The sequence below is a fragment of the Quercus robur genome, chromosome 2, assembly GCF_932294415.1.
Source record: "Quercus robur chromosome 2, dhQueRobu3.1, whole genome shotgun sequence".
In the NCBI taxonomy this organism is placed as follows: Eukaryota; Viridiplantae; Streptophyta; class Magnoliopsida; order Fagales; family Fagaceae; genus Quercus; species Quercus robur.
In genome coordinates this window covers 16,553,368-16,570,773 of record NC_065535.1, presented here as the reverse complement: position 1 = coordinate 16,570,773, position 17,406 = coordinate 16,553,368, and the positions used below count along the sequence as shown (strand labels likewise).

General features: G+C 34.3%; 3 protein-coding genes across 3 annotated transcripts; 2 read left to right on the top strand and 1 right to left on the bottom strand.

Annotated features, from left to right (window-relative positions):
- Positions 1-1,719: 1,719 nt before the first annotated feature.
- Positions 1,720-8,563, top strand: LOC126712653 (pyrophosphate--fructose 6-phosphate 1-phosphotransferase subunit alpha). The gene is made up of 19 exons (XM_050412070.1): positions 1,720-1,975; positions 2,703-2,875; positions 2,968-3,080; positions 3,455-3,529; positions 3,613-3,726; positions 3,814-3,881; positions 4,080-4,163; positions 4,565-4,618; positions 4,794-4,874; positions 4,992-5,085; positions 5,182-5,255; positions 5,465-5,575; positions 5,680-5,724; positions 5,808-5,864; positions 6,546-6,650; positions 6,746-6,862; positions 7,205-7,308; positions 7,610-7,775; positions 8,130-8,563. Exons 1-19 carry the CDS (start codon positions 1,886-1,888, stop codon positions 8,250-8,252), a joined length of 1,848 nt encoding a protein of 615 aa, XP_050268027.1. The 5' UTR covers positions 1,720-1,885; the 3' UTR covers positions 8,253-8,563.
- A 699-nt stretch (positions 8,564-9,262) lies between these two features.
- Positions 9,263-10,558, bottom strand: LOC126712654 (non-functional pseudokinase ZED1-like). Its single transcript, XM_050412071.1, has one exon. The coding sequence runs from the start codon at positions 10,475-10,477 to the stop codon at positions 9,392-9,394; it is 1,086 nt and encodes a 361-aa protein (XP_050268028.1). The 5' UTR covers positions 10,478-10,558; the 3' UTR covers positions 9,263-9,391.
- A 1,180-nt stretch (positions 10,559-11,738) lies between these two features.
- Positions 11,739-16,613, top strand: LOC126712652 (UDP-glycosyltransferase 74E2-like). Its single transcript, XM_050412069.1, has 3 exons — positions 11,739-12,042; positions 13,565-14,232; positions 15,774-16,613. The coding sequence occupies exons 2-3, from the start codon at positions 13,588-13,590 to the stop codon at positions 16,494-16,496; spliced, it is 1,368 nt and encodes a 455-aa protein (XP_050268026.1). The 5' UTR covers positions 11,739-12,042; positions 13,565-13,587; the 3' UTR covers positions 16,497-16,613.
- Positions 16,614-17,406: the final 793 nt, after the last annotated feature.

The window sequence follows — 17,406 nt, the reverse complement described above, 5'->3', positions numbered from 1 at the left end:
ACATCTATGTTATAAAATTATCTCACTAAAAGCCACTTTTGTACAATGTTAAACAAAATTATCTTGATTCAACCAAATTAAACAAATCTGCGAACCAATTTTGCTCCCTAGCTAATGGGTTCTACTTCTATCTTAAAGTATTAGTATATTATTATTTTGTAGGCTACATCCTTAAACCCACGGCGGCCGAAACTGCTTAAGTAATATTATGGCTAGAATTCCCATTAAAAATAAGAATAAAGTTCGGTTACAAACTTTTTTTTAGAATAAAATTTTATTACAAACTTGATTATATATAATTAAATTTATAGTCAAATTTTGTCATAAAAAAAAATGTTAAAGAGAGAGCATTTTTTTAAAAGAAATAAATGATGAAAGCAAGTGAAAACGGTTAAAATAAAGAAAAAGACTGTTAAAGAGATGAACGAATTTTTTAAAGAGATAAATAATGAAGCAAGTGAAAATGAGAGAACTAATTAATTATAATAATAACATTGATGATGAGATCAACCATGCTTCGTAGCATTTGACCTCTGAACGTGATGTTTTATATTAAAAAATTATAAAAGCGTTTAAGAAAAATTAAAATGAATGAAATATTCAATAGAATACCTAATTTTTGGCACTAAAAAGGGACATGAAATGAAAATGAATACTTGGGAACTGTGAAAAAGGAACTGAGATGTTTTTGACTTTTGATATTCAGCATATACCAAAAGCTTGAAATTTTTTTCCTCTTAAATATATCTAACTTTTCATCTTTTTCTTTTTTGTTAGTTGAGAAAGTACGTAACTTTGTTTTGCCTAAAAACTGATTTATGTTTTAATCATTATTTTTATAATATTTTTCGCAACAAATTCTAAATGGTAAATTTTTACAACACTATATATGATTTGTTTTGAAAATATTGTGAATCGTAACATTTATCTTCTTAAATTATATTCATGTGAAGGACTAGAGATAGTGTATATATATCGTATATATCATAATTTATTGAAAAAGTCTAAAATCACAAAAAATTTCACAACTTCTCATCATAACAGTGACGTGACAAAGTGTGAATAATAAAGAAAAAGTTGTAAGTGACAAGAATCTAATTACAGTCTATCAATAGTTAAGATGATAATTGTGACTTTTTAACAACTCCGGTCTCTTTCAAACCACCAGCATGGCCCATTACGAGCTCATGACTTCATGCTAGAATCATGGATATACCATCCTGATCCAATAAAACTGACAAAAAAAAAAAAACTAAAGTATGTTTTTGTGCCTTAATGGTTGAGTTGCTTTTATTTTGATATTTCACGTTTCTAATTTTTTTATTTTGGTTTAAAAGTAATTCTAAATTTTTCGAAAAAATATTTGATAAAGAAAAAACAAAATAGAGTAAGAAAGAGCTAAATCAACGGTGGTAATCACGTTGATCTTGGTATAATATACCAACGATGACAAATTGAGAATTGACAACAGGGTCGGTGAAGTTCGGATGAGGATCTCAAGTCTGAACGAATAAAATTCAAGGATTCGAGAAGCGGAGGGCAAATCAGTCAACCAACAAAAAAAACCCATGGCATGTACGTAATAAAATGGAAAAAACAGAGGCGAATTAGAAAGAAGAGCAAGGACTGGACAACCAAACCTGTGTCCTCAACAAGGTTGGTTGTATCTATCGCCGAGTCACCACCTTTTCACCCTCCTATAAAAACGGTCTTTTTAAAGACCTTCCCACAGTGTACAACTACTACTGCTACTACTCTCAAACCCAAACCCCAACAAACACCAAAAACCTCAAAAACTAGGTAAAACAAATAAAACTAAAACCAAAAAAAAAAAAAAAACTCAAAGAGTCGCAGACAGAGTTAGCGAACACCAAGGAATTCTCTCATGGATTCAGATTACGGCATTCCCAGAGAACTCTCCGACCTTCAACAACTCCGATCTCTTTACCATCCTGAACTCCCTCCTTGTCTCCAGGTCCCGCCCTCTTTTACTATGAATTTCTTGTCGTGTTAAAAATCTGTTCTTTATTTTACACTCGTATTCGTTTTGTGTTTTTTTTTGGTTGATTTCCGATCGGGTTTTCTCTTATTATGGTGAATATATTTTAGTTTTTGTTTTTGTTTTGGTTTTTTTTTTTCATGCAGTGGCTTGCTCACTATGTGTTTGACAAAAAACCTGTGATCTGATTGTGTGTTAGATCTACTTACGTGCGAAAAGAGTTGGTGGGACTGGTTGATTAGATCTATTTTTGTTTACTGCCACTCTGTTTTGCTTTGTTTTGACACTGAGAATTGTGGATTGTAATATCTTCAAAACCCTGCAACATTCATTTGTTTCAACTTTTTTAGCTCAAGATTTATGCTTTTGAGTTTGACCATTGGTTTCTTGTTAGTTGGTATTACTGTTTTCAATCGTATTTGTTGTTCCATTGCATTGATGTTCAGAATTTTCCCATGTCAGTTGTGTTACTATGAAATATTTTCTTGTGTATTTCAGTTTTTAGTTTAGGGTTTTGATTTGATGGCGATAAATCATATACTCATGTATTGTAGTGTAGTTATTACTGTTTATTGATGATGAAAATTAACATAAATGAAATATCTATTAATCCGTGCCACGAAAGGGTGCTTTCTGGTTAATAATTTAATTTTTAACAGAGTTGGAATAATGACTGAGGTAATCCTACATTATCATCAAACAGGGAACCACTGTCAGGGTTGAATTTGGTGATGCAGCTGCAGCAGCAGACCCCGCTGATGCCCACTCTATAGCTCGTTACTTTCCAAACACTTATGGTCAGCCTTTGGCTCACTTTCTCAGGGCCACTGCAAAAGTCCCAGATGCTCAGATCATAACCGAGCATCCGGCTTTTAGGTGCACATCTGATTATAATTGCATAGTCCTCTCATGTGCATTTTTTATATTACACTTACATCTTATTTATCTAATGTAATATCTTTTAACAGGGTGGGAATAGTCTTTTGTGGGAGACAATCTCCTGGAGGACATAATGTTGTATGGGGTCTTTACAGTGCTCTTAAAATTCACAACCCCAAGAGTACTTTACTTGGATTTCTCGGTAAGCTGCATTTTCTATTTGAGTTTTTAGTATCTAGTTTTTTGTAATTTAAATTAGTATGCTTGTTTGTTGTGTCTTTGTATTTATTTTATTATATCCATATGTGTGTGTGTGTATAAATCTAGATATGTATAATCATTTTCAATTTTACTTTGTTTTTATTTATTTTCTATGATTTTTTCCTCACATCAACGCTTAAACTGGCTTGTTTGGTTGCTTTAAAACATTAGATCTCGTAAAGAATTATGCATGGGTTTCATTTCTAGATTATGTTTCATTTTTGCTTTCGTTGGGATATAAGTGAATGGTGTGTGCATTTTCTCTGTTGAAGCAAATATTATTACTTAAGCCAGTGCCTTTGTAACTGGTAACAGGTGGTTCAGAAGGTTTATTTGCAAAGAAAACTCTTGAGATTACAGATGACATTCTTTCAACCTACAAAAATCAAGGTAGGTATCCTGCAAGAAAATCACCACTTTGAGATAAATTATTTGAATTTTATGAACTGTATAAATTGGCTGTGCTTGGTCAGGTGGTTATGATTTGCTGGGACGGACAAAGGATCAAATTAGAACAACTGAGCAAGTTAATTCTGCCCTAAATGCTTGCAAAGAGTTGAAATTGGATGGCCTTGTCATTATTGGAGGTAAGGTGTAGAATATGTTTGCAGTTAGCACATATATATATTTTTAAATTTGAAGTTATTGAGTATAAATCTATGATATTTTTGTAGGAGTGACATCAAACACAGATGCTGCTCAGCTTGCTGAAACATTTGCTGTAGCAAAATGCCCAACGAAGGTACTTTGCATGTGATGTATTTATTATAAGTTTATGTATTACTTGATTCATATTTATAGGTATTGGTCTCCAGAATAAAGCAATTGAATTTTTAAATGCTTTTGTTGCAATTTTATTCCTTGCATCATTTGTTATTTTAATCTAGATATATTTTTATGATACCACAGTCTATTAATAGAACTTCTATTAATTTGACAGGTGATTGGTGTACCTGTTACACTGAATGGAGATCTGAAGAACCAGTTCGTGGAGACCAATGTTGGTTTTGATACAATATGTAAGGTATTAGTCAATTGATGTTGATCTTTTACTTGAAAGTGAAGTGTAGTAATAACCATCATGTTCTCAGAGGAAGTCACCTATAAAAAGGAACCAAAAAAAAAAAAAAAAAGGTTCCCGGAGGAAGCCCTTATCTCCCTAGTGCATAATTAGCCAAATGGTAATGACCTTTTACTTGGTAGGGAAATATATGCATGCAAATTTATTGATTAAGGAAGATGACAAACTTTTTCCCCCTTTATATTTTTTCTTTTAAACTACCCCCTTTTACCTTTATGTTCTGTTTCTTATTCCCTTGAGAGATTACATGCAAGTAGCAGCTGGGGCACGTTAACCTCTATTTGCAATTAGGTGTAATTAAAGAATCTTGAGGATGAGAAATCAATTTTCTTCTTTTCTTTCAGGTCAATTCCCAGCTCATTAGCAATGTCTGCACTGATGCACTCTCCGCAGAGAAGGTAAAGAGTGAACTGACGTTAGAATTTTTCTGTAGCCTTATTGATCTTGTTGCGCCATAAACCTCTTTTATGGTGAATCAAGAGCTCTTGTAATTGCTTTTAGTATGCTATCTGTTTTGTTCCTTTCTCTTCTATTCTCAATCTAAAAGTCTCCATAACTTCTTTTCTGTTCCAGTATTATTATTTTATCAGACTCATGGGCCGGAAGGCATCCCATGTTGCTTTGGAGTGCACCCTCCAATCCCATCCCAATATGGTTAGCTTTTCTTGTCTGGTGTTATGCAATTTGATTATGCCTTTGTGAAGTTATCAACACATTTTTTATATTTTTCTCAATCTCTTTTCTAAATATAACTTGATATGCTCTTTGCAGGTTATTCTTGGGGAGGAGGTGGCTGCCTCAAAGCTTACACTTTTTAATATTGCAGCACAAATTTGTGATGCAGTTCAAGCTAGGGCAGAGCAAGGTTCTAAATAATTCAAGCCTTTTCATGTTGTTGGTGATAATTTCAGTTTTTGTTATCTGACCTATCTCTTTTTCCCCCCTTCATTTTGGGGACCAGACAAGTATCATGGAGTCATCTTACTACCAGAAGGTCTTATTGAAAGCATCCCTGAAATATATGCCCTATTGAAGGTAACGGGCAGTTCAAACTAATAATTCCTGTCATAGCAACTCTCTCTCTCCCCACCCCCCTTTTAAGATGAATTATCTTGAACCATCATTTCATACCAGTGGCTTCTGTTTCCACGAAAAACTGATGTTGCAATTTTCTCTTCATAGTTTCATGTGAGACTAATGAGTTATATTATTTTATGCTCTAACATAAACATCTTGGACCTCAGGAAATTCATAGTTTGCTCAGGCAAGGAATTTCCACTGACAAGATATCTACTCAACTTTCACCTTGGGCATCTGCTTTGTTTGAGTTTTTGCCACCCTTTATTAAGAAACAGGTACCAATTTGCCACAAAAAAAAATCACTTTGAAAGACATTGTACTTAATCTTATTCAAATGAGTTATGGGGCTCATCTAAGATTGTGTCTTTGAATGTTACAGCTGCTCCTCTACCCTGAATCCGATGACTCTGCACAGTTGTCCCAGGTAATGGTCTTCAGAGAGTTGTGTTTTGAAAAGGAATCATCAAACTTCAAGATCTTTTATATCCTTTTTGCTTTATATTACAGATTGAGACAGAGAAACTTCTTGCACATCTTGTGGAGGCAGAAATGAACAAGCGTCTGGTATTATAGATTAATCTCCATTCAGTTTTTGTTTTCTTTTTTTCCCCCCCCTTATACTGTCAATACTGTATTTTTAATTTTCTCTTTTCCTGCTAATAATTTTCTGGTTGCAAATTATCCAATGATGTTCCCTCTCTGTTTCTCATACTTGAATCTCTACTCTATTTTTCTCCAAAAAAAAAAAAAAAAACCTCTACTCTATTAAAAAAGGAAATGTCAATAAATGATAGTAGAAGTGAAATGCTAATCACTTAAGAGGATGGGAAAATGAGTCCAATTGGCCTAACTACCCATAATCCATTGTGTCCATTTGTTCTTTGCTTGTCATTTTTATCTCTCTTCTTTTATGCTAGCATGGCATTTTGTTGTCATTCTTCAAAGCTTGTAGCCCTCGTTAAAGTTTTGATAATCTATGTGCCATATGATGATCTAGCTCTCCTTTTGCTTTATCATTAAACACCTCTAAGAAGGCATTCCTTAACCTCTTGTTTTACTTCTATCATGTACGTTTTTCTTTTTGATGCCTAAAATATTTGAACCATGATTCTAGGTGAGATAATAAGTGCTTCTTGAGATAAGAAAACCATAATTGGCTTAGAATTGGTTACAATTAACTGCTTATACTAAGTTATTTTTTGTAACAAATCACTTAGTTGCTGATGTGTTTGGTGTTTTGAGCAGAAAGAAGGCACATACAAAGGGAAGAAATTCAATGCTATCTGTCACTTCTTTGGTTATCAGGCTCGGGGATCATTACCATCGAAATTTGACTGTGACTATGCCTATGTATGGAAACACTTGGCATTGCTTTGGCTTGTCAGTCTTTTAGCTATAAATATTTTATCACCTGTCATGATCATAGTGATTTGATATCCTTGCAGGTTCTTGGACACATCTGCTATCATATGTTAGCAGCTGGTTTGAATGGTTACTTGGCAACTGTAACTAACTTGAAGAATCCTGTGAATAAATGGCGTTGTGCTGCTGCTCCAATGACAGTAGGGTTTTCTCTCTTTTTATACTTATATATAGCCTTTCTCCTCCATAAACCCCAAGGTGCGGACCTACGATCTTAAAAATTAGTAGTAAAATTATATTTACTAGGTGTAATCACTGGTTCAACTCTTCCCTCCCCTTGGGCCACTAACTTATCAGGAAAAAAATAAAAGAGGAAAAAAAGGCATTTCTCATCTATTGCAACTCACAAATATGGATTTTGTAGTTTTCCTTAAATGTATTTTATTTCAAGTCAAGTGAAAGTCCAGCATTTTTTGTTCTTTGGTAATGCTTGCATTTGTCAAGAATGTTAAACTCCATTGACCGTATCTGTTGGACATTAGGCAATGATGACTGTGAAGCGTTGGTCTCAAAATCCGGGGGCTTTGTCAATAGGAAAACCTGCTATTCATCCAGCAACTGTGGACTTGAGAGGCAAAGCATATGAGTAAGTCTCCTCATCATTGCACGCAAGAATCAAGCTGCTTGATTGATATAGAGTTGGGATTTAGGATAAAGGAAGAAGGGAAGAAAAGAATAAAAATTTCTAACTGATTATATGACTCGTTTGATCATTTTATTTTATTTTTAAATGGCATTATTTTTGTTATAGAATCTGTGTGTGTGTGTGGGCCAGTGGCCACAGCTTTGCTTGATGTTCATATAAATCAAATGAAACATTGGTCTTTCTGCTTCACGAGATTCCATTATCACTTTGGTTGTCAACTGATTCATGACCTTGTTTGCAGTCTGTTGAGGAAAAATGCAGCAAAATTTCTGATGGATGATATCTACAGAAATCCAGGACCCCTTCAGTTCGATGGTCCTGGTGCTGATGCTAAGGTTGTAACTCTATGTGTTGAAGATCAGGATTACATGGGCCGTATCAAGAAACTGCAGGAATATCTTGACAAGGTGCTTACTATTCTTTGATCTCTCTCTCAGGTCTTCTTTGTACATGCTATGAACTTTACAATGAAAAGGGAAAAAACAAGGACAATTATTTAGACTGCAAGATCTTTTAATCTGTCACTTTCTGTTGATGTTTCTGATAATTGGGATGTTCAAGCATGACTTTAATAATTTTTTGTATGTTCACATGTGACATGACAACCTAATTTAGGGATCAAAGCCACAAATTCTATTTCTTCTCAAATTTGCACTTGTGCAAAATTGTTTTCTAGTCATGATGTGAATATCAACATTTGACATGTATTCTCCATTATTGTCATCTATTTTTCTGAAAATTACCTTTTCTCTTTTCTCCAGGTGCGAACCATCGTAAAGCCAGGGTGTTCACAGGAGGTTCTGAAAGCAGCTTTGAGCGTCATGGCGTCTGTGACAGACGTTCTTACTGCATTGGCATCACCTTCAACTACCACATCCCCTTAAACACAGTTGTTACCTTTCTGGTTGTGATGGCCGTGGTACTTGTCTTCCAAAATACTTGTTATCTTCACTTCTCTTTGCTTCTTTTTCTTTTTCCCCCAAATTTTATGTCCTTATATTGTAGGCAGATCTGACAGATGAGGTTATTAAACTGAGCTTTTCTTTGTTATTTAACATTTTTCTTTTGGTACAAAATAATTATGAGTGGATTGTATTCAAGTTTTGGAAGAGAAATTTTTTTGTTTACCTTATGATAGGAAGGTTGATTATGCTCTCTGTTTTGAAGCTTCTATAAGATCAATGGCTTCATGGAATTTGACGACGTGGTCTGATACAATTTCGTGTGGCATTATTTGATAGATTATTGTGTGCCTGCTCAAGGAAACAGCCTCTTTTTTAACTATTCTTCATCATTTTGTATTTTTGTTTTTAAATCTCAATCAGAGCCCTAAGGAAGTTTGTCTGTTAGATATTGTGGATTAGAATCAATTTGCCTCCTTTGGTTAGGCTTTTAAAGTGGAGAGGTATTGGGATGACATTTTTGTGATTGATAATTCCGGTTTCTGATTTGAATTGCAAGCCAGGTGTGCGGCTTCAGTTTTTGTTTGATTATATATTGTGCTTATATTTTACATAACGTTTGCTTCACAATTTAGAATGGAAAATTAACTGAAGAAAAAAAAAAAACTGAAAATTATATTATTCTCAATCTGCAGGTTTTAAAAAGAAAGTAAAGAGAGGAAAATCTATCTTCGTTATCTTTTATTTCTTTTTCCTTTCCCTTTGACAAACCACACATCAGAAAAGAAGCGAGTTAAATTATTTTCTGTGAATGAAATGCATGAGTACTTTCGTTGCCGGGCAATGTTACTTCTAGGCAGTATACAATCCATATTGTCCTGCTTGCCACCCATTGAAGAATGATTTATAAATGTTCTTATATATGATAGAGAAGCTCTTTGAAGGGGCTTACCGAAGGAATGAACTGGAAAAGGTACAAATCCCCAGCAAAAGAAAAAAGAAAAAAATCCTTCGCAAATTAAACAGATCCACATGTTACATTTGGTGCAAATATAACTATTCAAAGCAGAGAGTCATGGATATTATCCTTACAACTAGATTATATTAAATGATGATATTTATTAATGAGACAGGAGCCTTTTGATCTCTCTAAGAGATTGTGTAACTTCCTTCATGGTAGGCCTCTCATCAGAATTCATTTTGAGACATCTTTGTGCAAGCTCTGCACATTCAATTTGTTGCTTCCTGTTTCCTCCATCCAACAGATTAGCCTTAAAGTAGGATTTAATATTGCTTTCAATCTCATCCCAACTGCAACTCTGGACCCCTACAATTGAACTTTCTCCTCTGCAATTTTCTTCAGGAACTTCAAACTCATTATGCAATATGTTCCATGCTCTCTTTCCTGTTAAAACCTCAAACAAGACAGCTCCAAAGCTATAAACATCACTCTTCTCTGTATATCGGCCAGTATAGTGTGATTCTGGAGAAATGAACCCAACAGCGCCCACAACTTCGGCATCTACATATTTTTTGTCCAAGGGAATTGGCAATGAGAAACCAAACTCAGAAATTTTGGCAACATAGTTATGATCCAAGAAAATATTTCTTGATTCTATATCCCGATGGACAATAGTCTTGGGTCTTCCCATGTGAACATATGCAACTGCATGTGCCACTTCGGTCACTATTCTAAGCCTGCTCTCCCATGATAGCAATCGATGATCATCAAAGATATGATCAGAGAGATTTCTATTTTCTGCAAATTCATACACCAATGTTGGGATTTCAGTCTCTAAGCAGCAACCAAAGAACTTAACAACGTTGTTGTGGTTGTTCATCTGGGACACAACTGCTACCTCATTTATGCACCATGTTTTGTACGTCTGAAACGAGCTTGACATAAACTTCTTGACAGATATTTCACGACCATCATGGGTTCCTCTGTATACTATATAGTGGAAACTCTTATATAGTATTCCATCCACATGGTAGTCATTTGTTGCCTTTTCGAGCTCTTGTTTGGAAAATATCCGAAAGGAATTGTATTTGCCATCAAAATAAGTGATAAGCTGCTCCAACATCAGCCCCCCGTTTTCCAAGTAGAAACTCTCCTCTGTTTGGGCTATGGTTTTTTTCCGTTCCCTGAAACATTGTAGCATATTTGACCTCAAAGTATTCATTAGAATTCTCTTTAGAGAAGACATGACTTGAGAGCTTCTGGGGAGGAGAGATTGGTCTCTCTAGAGAAGACTTGACTTGAGAGAGTCTGGGGAGGAGAAAGATGTGTGGGGTAAAAATCCTTTTTCCAAAAGCAAGCGTGTGACCGTGTACTTATATTTTAGTTTCATTTTGTTTGATTTGACTTTTTTTCATATGTTTATTTGTTCTTAAAAAATTAAAGTAATCAATATATCAAGGATTTTGCTCAATAATTAACTATTTTTGGAAAAAAATTTCTTGAAAATTGAAAAAGTATTGACAGTTTTTTCAATTTTCAAGAAAATGTTTTCAAAAATAAATAGCGCACACATTAACCGGACCCATATATCAAAACATTATAAATGTATATGATTAAAATATATTATTTTTATCATTTAATTTATATAAAAAATAATATAACATGTATTTGGTTGTAGTTATTAGATTATTTTTTTATATATATTGAAATTTGAATGATTGTTTATCTTTTATTTAGCAATCTTTAAATTATAAGTATTTTTTTTCTTCAAATTTCAGTCATTATATTTAATGGGTGATAATTTAATTTGAAAAATCTAGGTTTATGGACAAATTTAGGAGATGGTAATTTAGAAATAATACACTTTTAGGTTCTGATTATTAAATTGTATGTATATTACTATTAGTATGGATATAATTAATATATACACAAAGAAAAATTAATTGTCTAATTTTATGTTTGACCCCTTAAATATAAATTTCTGGTCCCACTACTAGAAAAAAAAATAAGTAAAGGAAAGGAGATGAGAGAGGAAAAAAGAAAATAATTCTCTCACGTATGGTTGAATAAGGAGGGAAAGAGGAAAGAAAAGAGAACTCTAGAGAAAGGAAACCAGAAGAAAAATATATGTAATTTTACTTTTATGCCCATACGAATGTAAAAGATGAACGAGAGTTATGGCCAAAAATGTAAAATTGGTTCATAAAAATTTAAAAATGTGGGGTATTTTTATTCCTTTGTTTCTCTCCAAATCCGCCCAAATTTTTTCTGTCTCTCATATCAATTTTACAAGTACGTCTTAGCTAAATCATGTAGTTCAATGGCAGAGACAAAGACTATGAGACACAAGTGATTTGGACTCCCCTGGACGAGTCCAATGAAACTTTAATTGCAGTACAAGCAAGGTTTATTTCAAGCAATGTGATCAGCTAAAAACTTTGGATTGAAGCATTATAAACAACAGTGAAAACGCTCATTTTTAAGTGTCCCATTTTTAACAACCGAGCCAAAATATTCATGGTTGTAGATTGAAAGTTTGAAACCTAATAAATGCATGCACTGATTCACGTGGGTTCTGACCACACACTCAGCTGAATCCACTCCATACTCTTTCAAGAGAGCCACGTGTTGTCAGGGCATTGGTTCAAAGAAACAGCAGCAGGTGATAGTAAAGCACCTTTGACCGTTGTGACTAAAGTATTAAACTGGGACCTGCCGTCTTTCTTTCTTCCTTCATTGGTTTGGTTTGGTTGGGGGTTGGTGGAGAATTAGAGAGCTCTGATTCAAAAGGGTTTTTGCTTTGACAGTTTGGTAAGCTCTGTCTCTCTCTCTCTTTTCCGGACAACTATTTTCATTGGTTTAGAATTGGTCACTTTTGCTCTTTTTTAATCAGAGTGCTTTTTCTTTTTAATCTTTAGATTTATAGATCGTATTATTATTTTGTCATTGGTTTTTGATTGTTTACAATATGGCTAGGCTTTGACCTGTGCTTTAGGGCCTCCTTTGTCCTTTCTGTTGACACTTTCATTCTATTCTCTTAACCATATATGATAATGATACTGTTTTGAGACTCTTTTTTTGGTTACTTGTACTACAGTATGAGATGGCGTTTAGTGAGTTCATTGCCATTAAATTAACGCCAAATTAATTGTTTGAGATGATAGTTTATGATTGTTATTTGCTACTTACCAACTTAAGAAACAGAGTGAACATAAGAAGGGTAGAAATTTAGTGGCTTTTAAATTTTGGTATACCAAGTTTAGGTACTAGGGTTTTTTTATTTTTTATTTTTTTATAAATAAATAGCCGGAGTTGGAATTTAGATCTAAATTATTCTTCGAGAAGAAACTTTACCAAGTTTAGCTACTAATTTTTATTTTTTATTTTTGATAGATAGGCAGGATTAAAATTTTTGATTTTTTTATTTTGACAAGAAACCTTACCAAGTTTAGCTTTAATAAAAATGTTGTATCTATCTTCACAGTCAAAAAAAAAAAAATGTTGTAGCATTTTTTGCACCAACAAAAAACTAATCTACCAGCATGTTGTTCGCACAGAACTAGTTAATGCTTTGTCAAAGATGAGTTGCACATAAGGCTGGTTATCTACCTTCCTTTCACATCATACAGATTTTGATGCATATTAGTGGCACGGCATTGTTTGTAGCACCATGACAACAATGATGACATCTTCATCGAACATCATTTGTAGCTCCCTTTTGTAAATTGTACTTTCCATTTGACAAGTGGAACTAGACATAGTTTAGTTATTGAAAATTTGGAGGTGTATATGGAAATATGAGGGATTAGAGTATTGCACCGGGTGCAAATTCACCTCATTTGTCTCACAAATTTTTTTTTTTTACTTTTTACTTTTTCAACTTTTACTTTTTACTTCTCATAAAGTTTTTCTTAACATTTTTTAATTAATGGTTGAGATTGAAAGTTGTTTTTTACCACTATCAATCTCAGCCATTAAAAGCAATTAAATCAAGTGCAATACCTTAAGTATTTCATACTCTAGGTATTGCATCTAATCTCAATCCAAAATATGAGATACCCTTTCCGTGAAGTGAGCTTTAGAGGCTCAGAGTTGTTTTACTTTTACATATGTTCTTTCACAATGCCGCCTTTTGCCGAGTTGAACCCTCATGAGGTACACGGGAGAGACATGCATTACTTCTACTCGTGCACTTCATGGTGCATTCCTTGCTTGGATCTACTTGGCCAGTTATATGGTCATTTGCTTAGAAATCAATCTTATAAAATTTGCATCTTTGTCTATATGACCTCTATACAAAGCCAACATTATATCAGCTCAGGAAATAATGCAGGTAAAAAAAAAATCTAAAGAGAAATGGAGGAAGAGAGAGCTTGCAGTGCTCATGTTGTGGTTCTTCCCTTCCATGGACAAGGCCATATAAATCCAATGCTCCAATTTTCTAAACGTTTGGCCTCGAAAGGGCTCAAAATCACAATAGCAGCCTTACTTTCTGTCAGTAAGTCCATGCAAACTGGAGCTGGATCAGTTACAATTGAGCCAATATATGATGACTGCATTGAAGGTGGGATTGGAGGACCAGGTGGATTTAAGGGCTTCCTTGAGAGGTTTGAAGCTAGTGGCAAACGGGGCTTAGTTGACCTCATCAAGAAACTAGAGAACTCCAAGTACCCTGTGAAGTGCCTAGTGTATGATGCTAATTTACCATGGGCTCTGAATATAGCCAAGCAACTAGGTGTTGCTGGTGCTGCATTCTTCACTCAACCATGTGCTGCCATTGCCAGCTACTATCCAATGCATGTGGAGCTATCTGGCGAGCAACTAACCATGCCTGCATTTTCAATGCCTGGAATGCCAAAGCCTGGATTTCCAAACTTGGCATCTCTTGGTTCAGATACAGGACCCTACCCCCCTGTAGTCAGGCTCATATTGAACCAATTCAGCAACATTGAGCAAGCGGATTGGGTCCTTTTTAACTCCTTTGATAAGTTGGAAGAAGAGGTGAGTTTGGTACTATATTTTCTGACTCTTTTTCAGTGCATTGAAATATTAGTGAGACAGTTAATATATTCTTAAATTTTATTTATCCACTACTTTCTTTGAAGTTCCAATCCTTAAGATTATATCTGTGGACGTTAGTTGATTGGCACAACTATCAATATGTGATTTTGACAGTGTTCTTAATCTACAAGTCCAATAAAGATGAACACCCTGTTAGATCCATTTACAAGAGGTTCATACATAGAATTTACTTCAATTCATTCAAAACTATCTAAGTCTGACCAGGGCCGACCCAAGCCTTTCGGAGGCCCTAAGGCGAAATCTTCAAATGGGACTTTTATGTTATCACTTAAATAATATTTAACTAGCATTTTATAAAATAACTTTTTTAAAATCCATTCTTTTTAATTTTTAATATGATTTTTTTTTTTGAGAAAATGCTAAAGTTATAACAAATTTTACTACAAACTGGTGTTGTAATGAATGTGATCAGTGACATGAGACTTACAAAAATACTAGAAATATTATAAAATTTACAACATGAGAATTACAAAGATATATCACCAATCACAAATATTCATTTAAAAATGCATTCAATAGTTTGTTGAAATCTACCTATCATATTCATTGTCACATCAAATTATAAAAGTTATGAAGACCACCACGCACCTTTGGTGCAGTGATCACTCCACAAGTATAAGTTCTTGTTGAGTGTGGAGGGCAATGACTGAGATTTAAGTTTCTAGAAGATAGTTTCACACACATATACACTTAGATTAGGCTAGAGTATAATTTTTATCATGTGTAAAAATAATTAAATAAATAAAAATTATGTAGTAAAATTTATTGTATTTTTAACATTTTCCTATTTGAATTACTTTTTTTTAGAAGAAAAAAAAAAAAAACAATTTCATTGGCGGGACTTGAATATTATTTGAATTACTTGTGATTAGTAACACGTTTATTTGTAAGACCTATTTATTTAAGTTTTTCTTATCTCTATCTCCAGCATTACTTAATTCTTTGAGCTTTCTTAATAGTGAAATTAAAATGTAAATTAAAATGTTTTAATGTCCCAAAAATATTTATATATACAAAAAAAAAAAAAATTTGCCCCCAAATCTGGGCCTTCTCTAGTAAGGGGGCCCTAGGCAATGGCCTAATTGGCCTAAGCCTAGGGCCGGCCCTGAGTCTGACACACATGCATGTGAGTACTTGTCATAGGATTACATATGCAGTTATATCAATGGATGCATTATCCAGATTCATACGGACATATTTACATCTTATTTGTAAATTGATAATCTACTTATTCCATTTGGTTATGATAAATTATTTCATAATCTAATAGGTTTCATCAAATCTGATAGAAATGTAATTTGAATGGAAATTTTGATACATGTTGTGTAAGCTTGGATATAGATGAACCATGATCTGCCAAAACCAAATCTGTATGCAGACCTAAATTATATAATTTAAATTCATTATCAACACAATTTTGTCATATCAACTTTTGACAAAGTAAATTTGGGAAGGTGTAGGTTGTAAAATGGATGGCCAATCTCTGGCCTGTTAGGACTATTGGACCAACCGTGCCATCTTTTTATCTGGACAAGAGGGTGGAAGACGACACAGATTATGGTTTCAATCTCTATAAGCCAAAAACTGAGTCATGCGTGAGTTGGCTTAACACAAAGGAACCTGGTTCAGTGGTGTATGTTTCATTTGGCAGTGTTGCAAGTTTGAATGCTGAACAGATGACTGAAATGGCATGGGCCCTAAGGCAAACTAGCTACAACTTCTTATGGGTGGTGAAGATAACCGAAGATAGCAATCTCCCTAATAACTTTATGGAGGAGACAGCAGGAAAAGGATTGGTGGTGACATGGTGCCCACAGTTGGAGGTGTTGGCCCATCATGCTCTGGGATGCTTTATAACACATTGCGGATGGAACTCCACTGTTGAGGCAATAAGCTTTGGAGTGCCAATGGTGGGAGTGCCACAGTTTTTAGATCAAATGACTAATGCATATTTTGTCGAGAAAGTTTGGGCAGTGGGTGTTCAACCAAAGGTAAATGGGAATAATCTTGCTACTAGGGAAGAAATTGACAGATGCATCAGTGAAGTCATGCATGGGGAGAGAGCAGAGGAGATTAAGAAGAATGCTAAGCAGTGGAAAGAGTTTGCCGAGGAAGCAGTGGATGAGGGTGGAAGTTCAGATAAGTATATAAATGAAATTATTGCTCGATTAACAGGTGCCTAACATTGTTTTCTTCAACTTATTAGAGTCTGCACCTATTTCAATTAAACATGTACTATCCAACTGTACTGCTGATTTTTGTTTTTAGTTCCTTTATGAAGCCTCAAAACGGGTTATTGACGTGCTTCTGTTCTGTTTGATTATATCCAGTTTGCAATAATGTTATATTCTTTACAGTATAATAATTGTTCTAGAATAATTGCTAGATGTGAATTTGAACTGTTGTTGCTTATGTTGTTGAAATCATCAGTCTTGGAAAATACTTAGGAGTTCGATGGCAGGGTGACTCGATCTTGCAAATTCGGTAATGACAACTATTCCCACACACTTAATGCAATCTGGCCAACTACCAAGTAGAGTATGCAAGTTAATGGAAAAGCATAATAGAGGTTTCCTTTAGGACGATAGCAAGGAAAACAAAAGGTAAAACATTGTCAATTGGGACACTGTTACTAGACCTAAAAGCAAGGGGTATTAGAATTAGGAAAAGCATTATGGAACCTAGCTCTTCATCAAAGAGCAATTAGGCACTACGAATTGGATCGGAGGATAAGTGGGTGATTACTCTCAAACGCAAATACCAAAATAAGGAGAACATCCATTGTTTGGACTAGTTTGTGCAATACTAATGCTATATGTGATAAAGTGGCTGGCTGAATCATGAAAAATCCATTAACTTCTGGTTTAATAATTGGATAGTTCTCCACCCATTCCAAAGTGTAATCAAGGGGCTCTAACTATGGAAGAAGAAAAATTTAAACTATTCAATACTTGGGACCCTAGAGAAACTGGTGTCTAGGGAAATTGTCCTTTGTCCTTCCCCCAAGTTGGTAGAGACTATTAAACTGGTACAAAAGGATTATTTTGAGTGGATGTTATGTTTATAGCGACTACATATTGGTACCTTGTCATA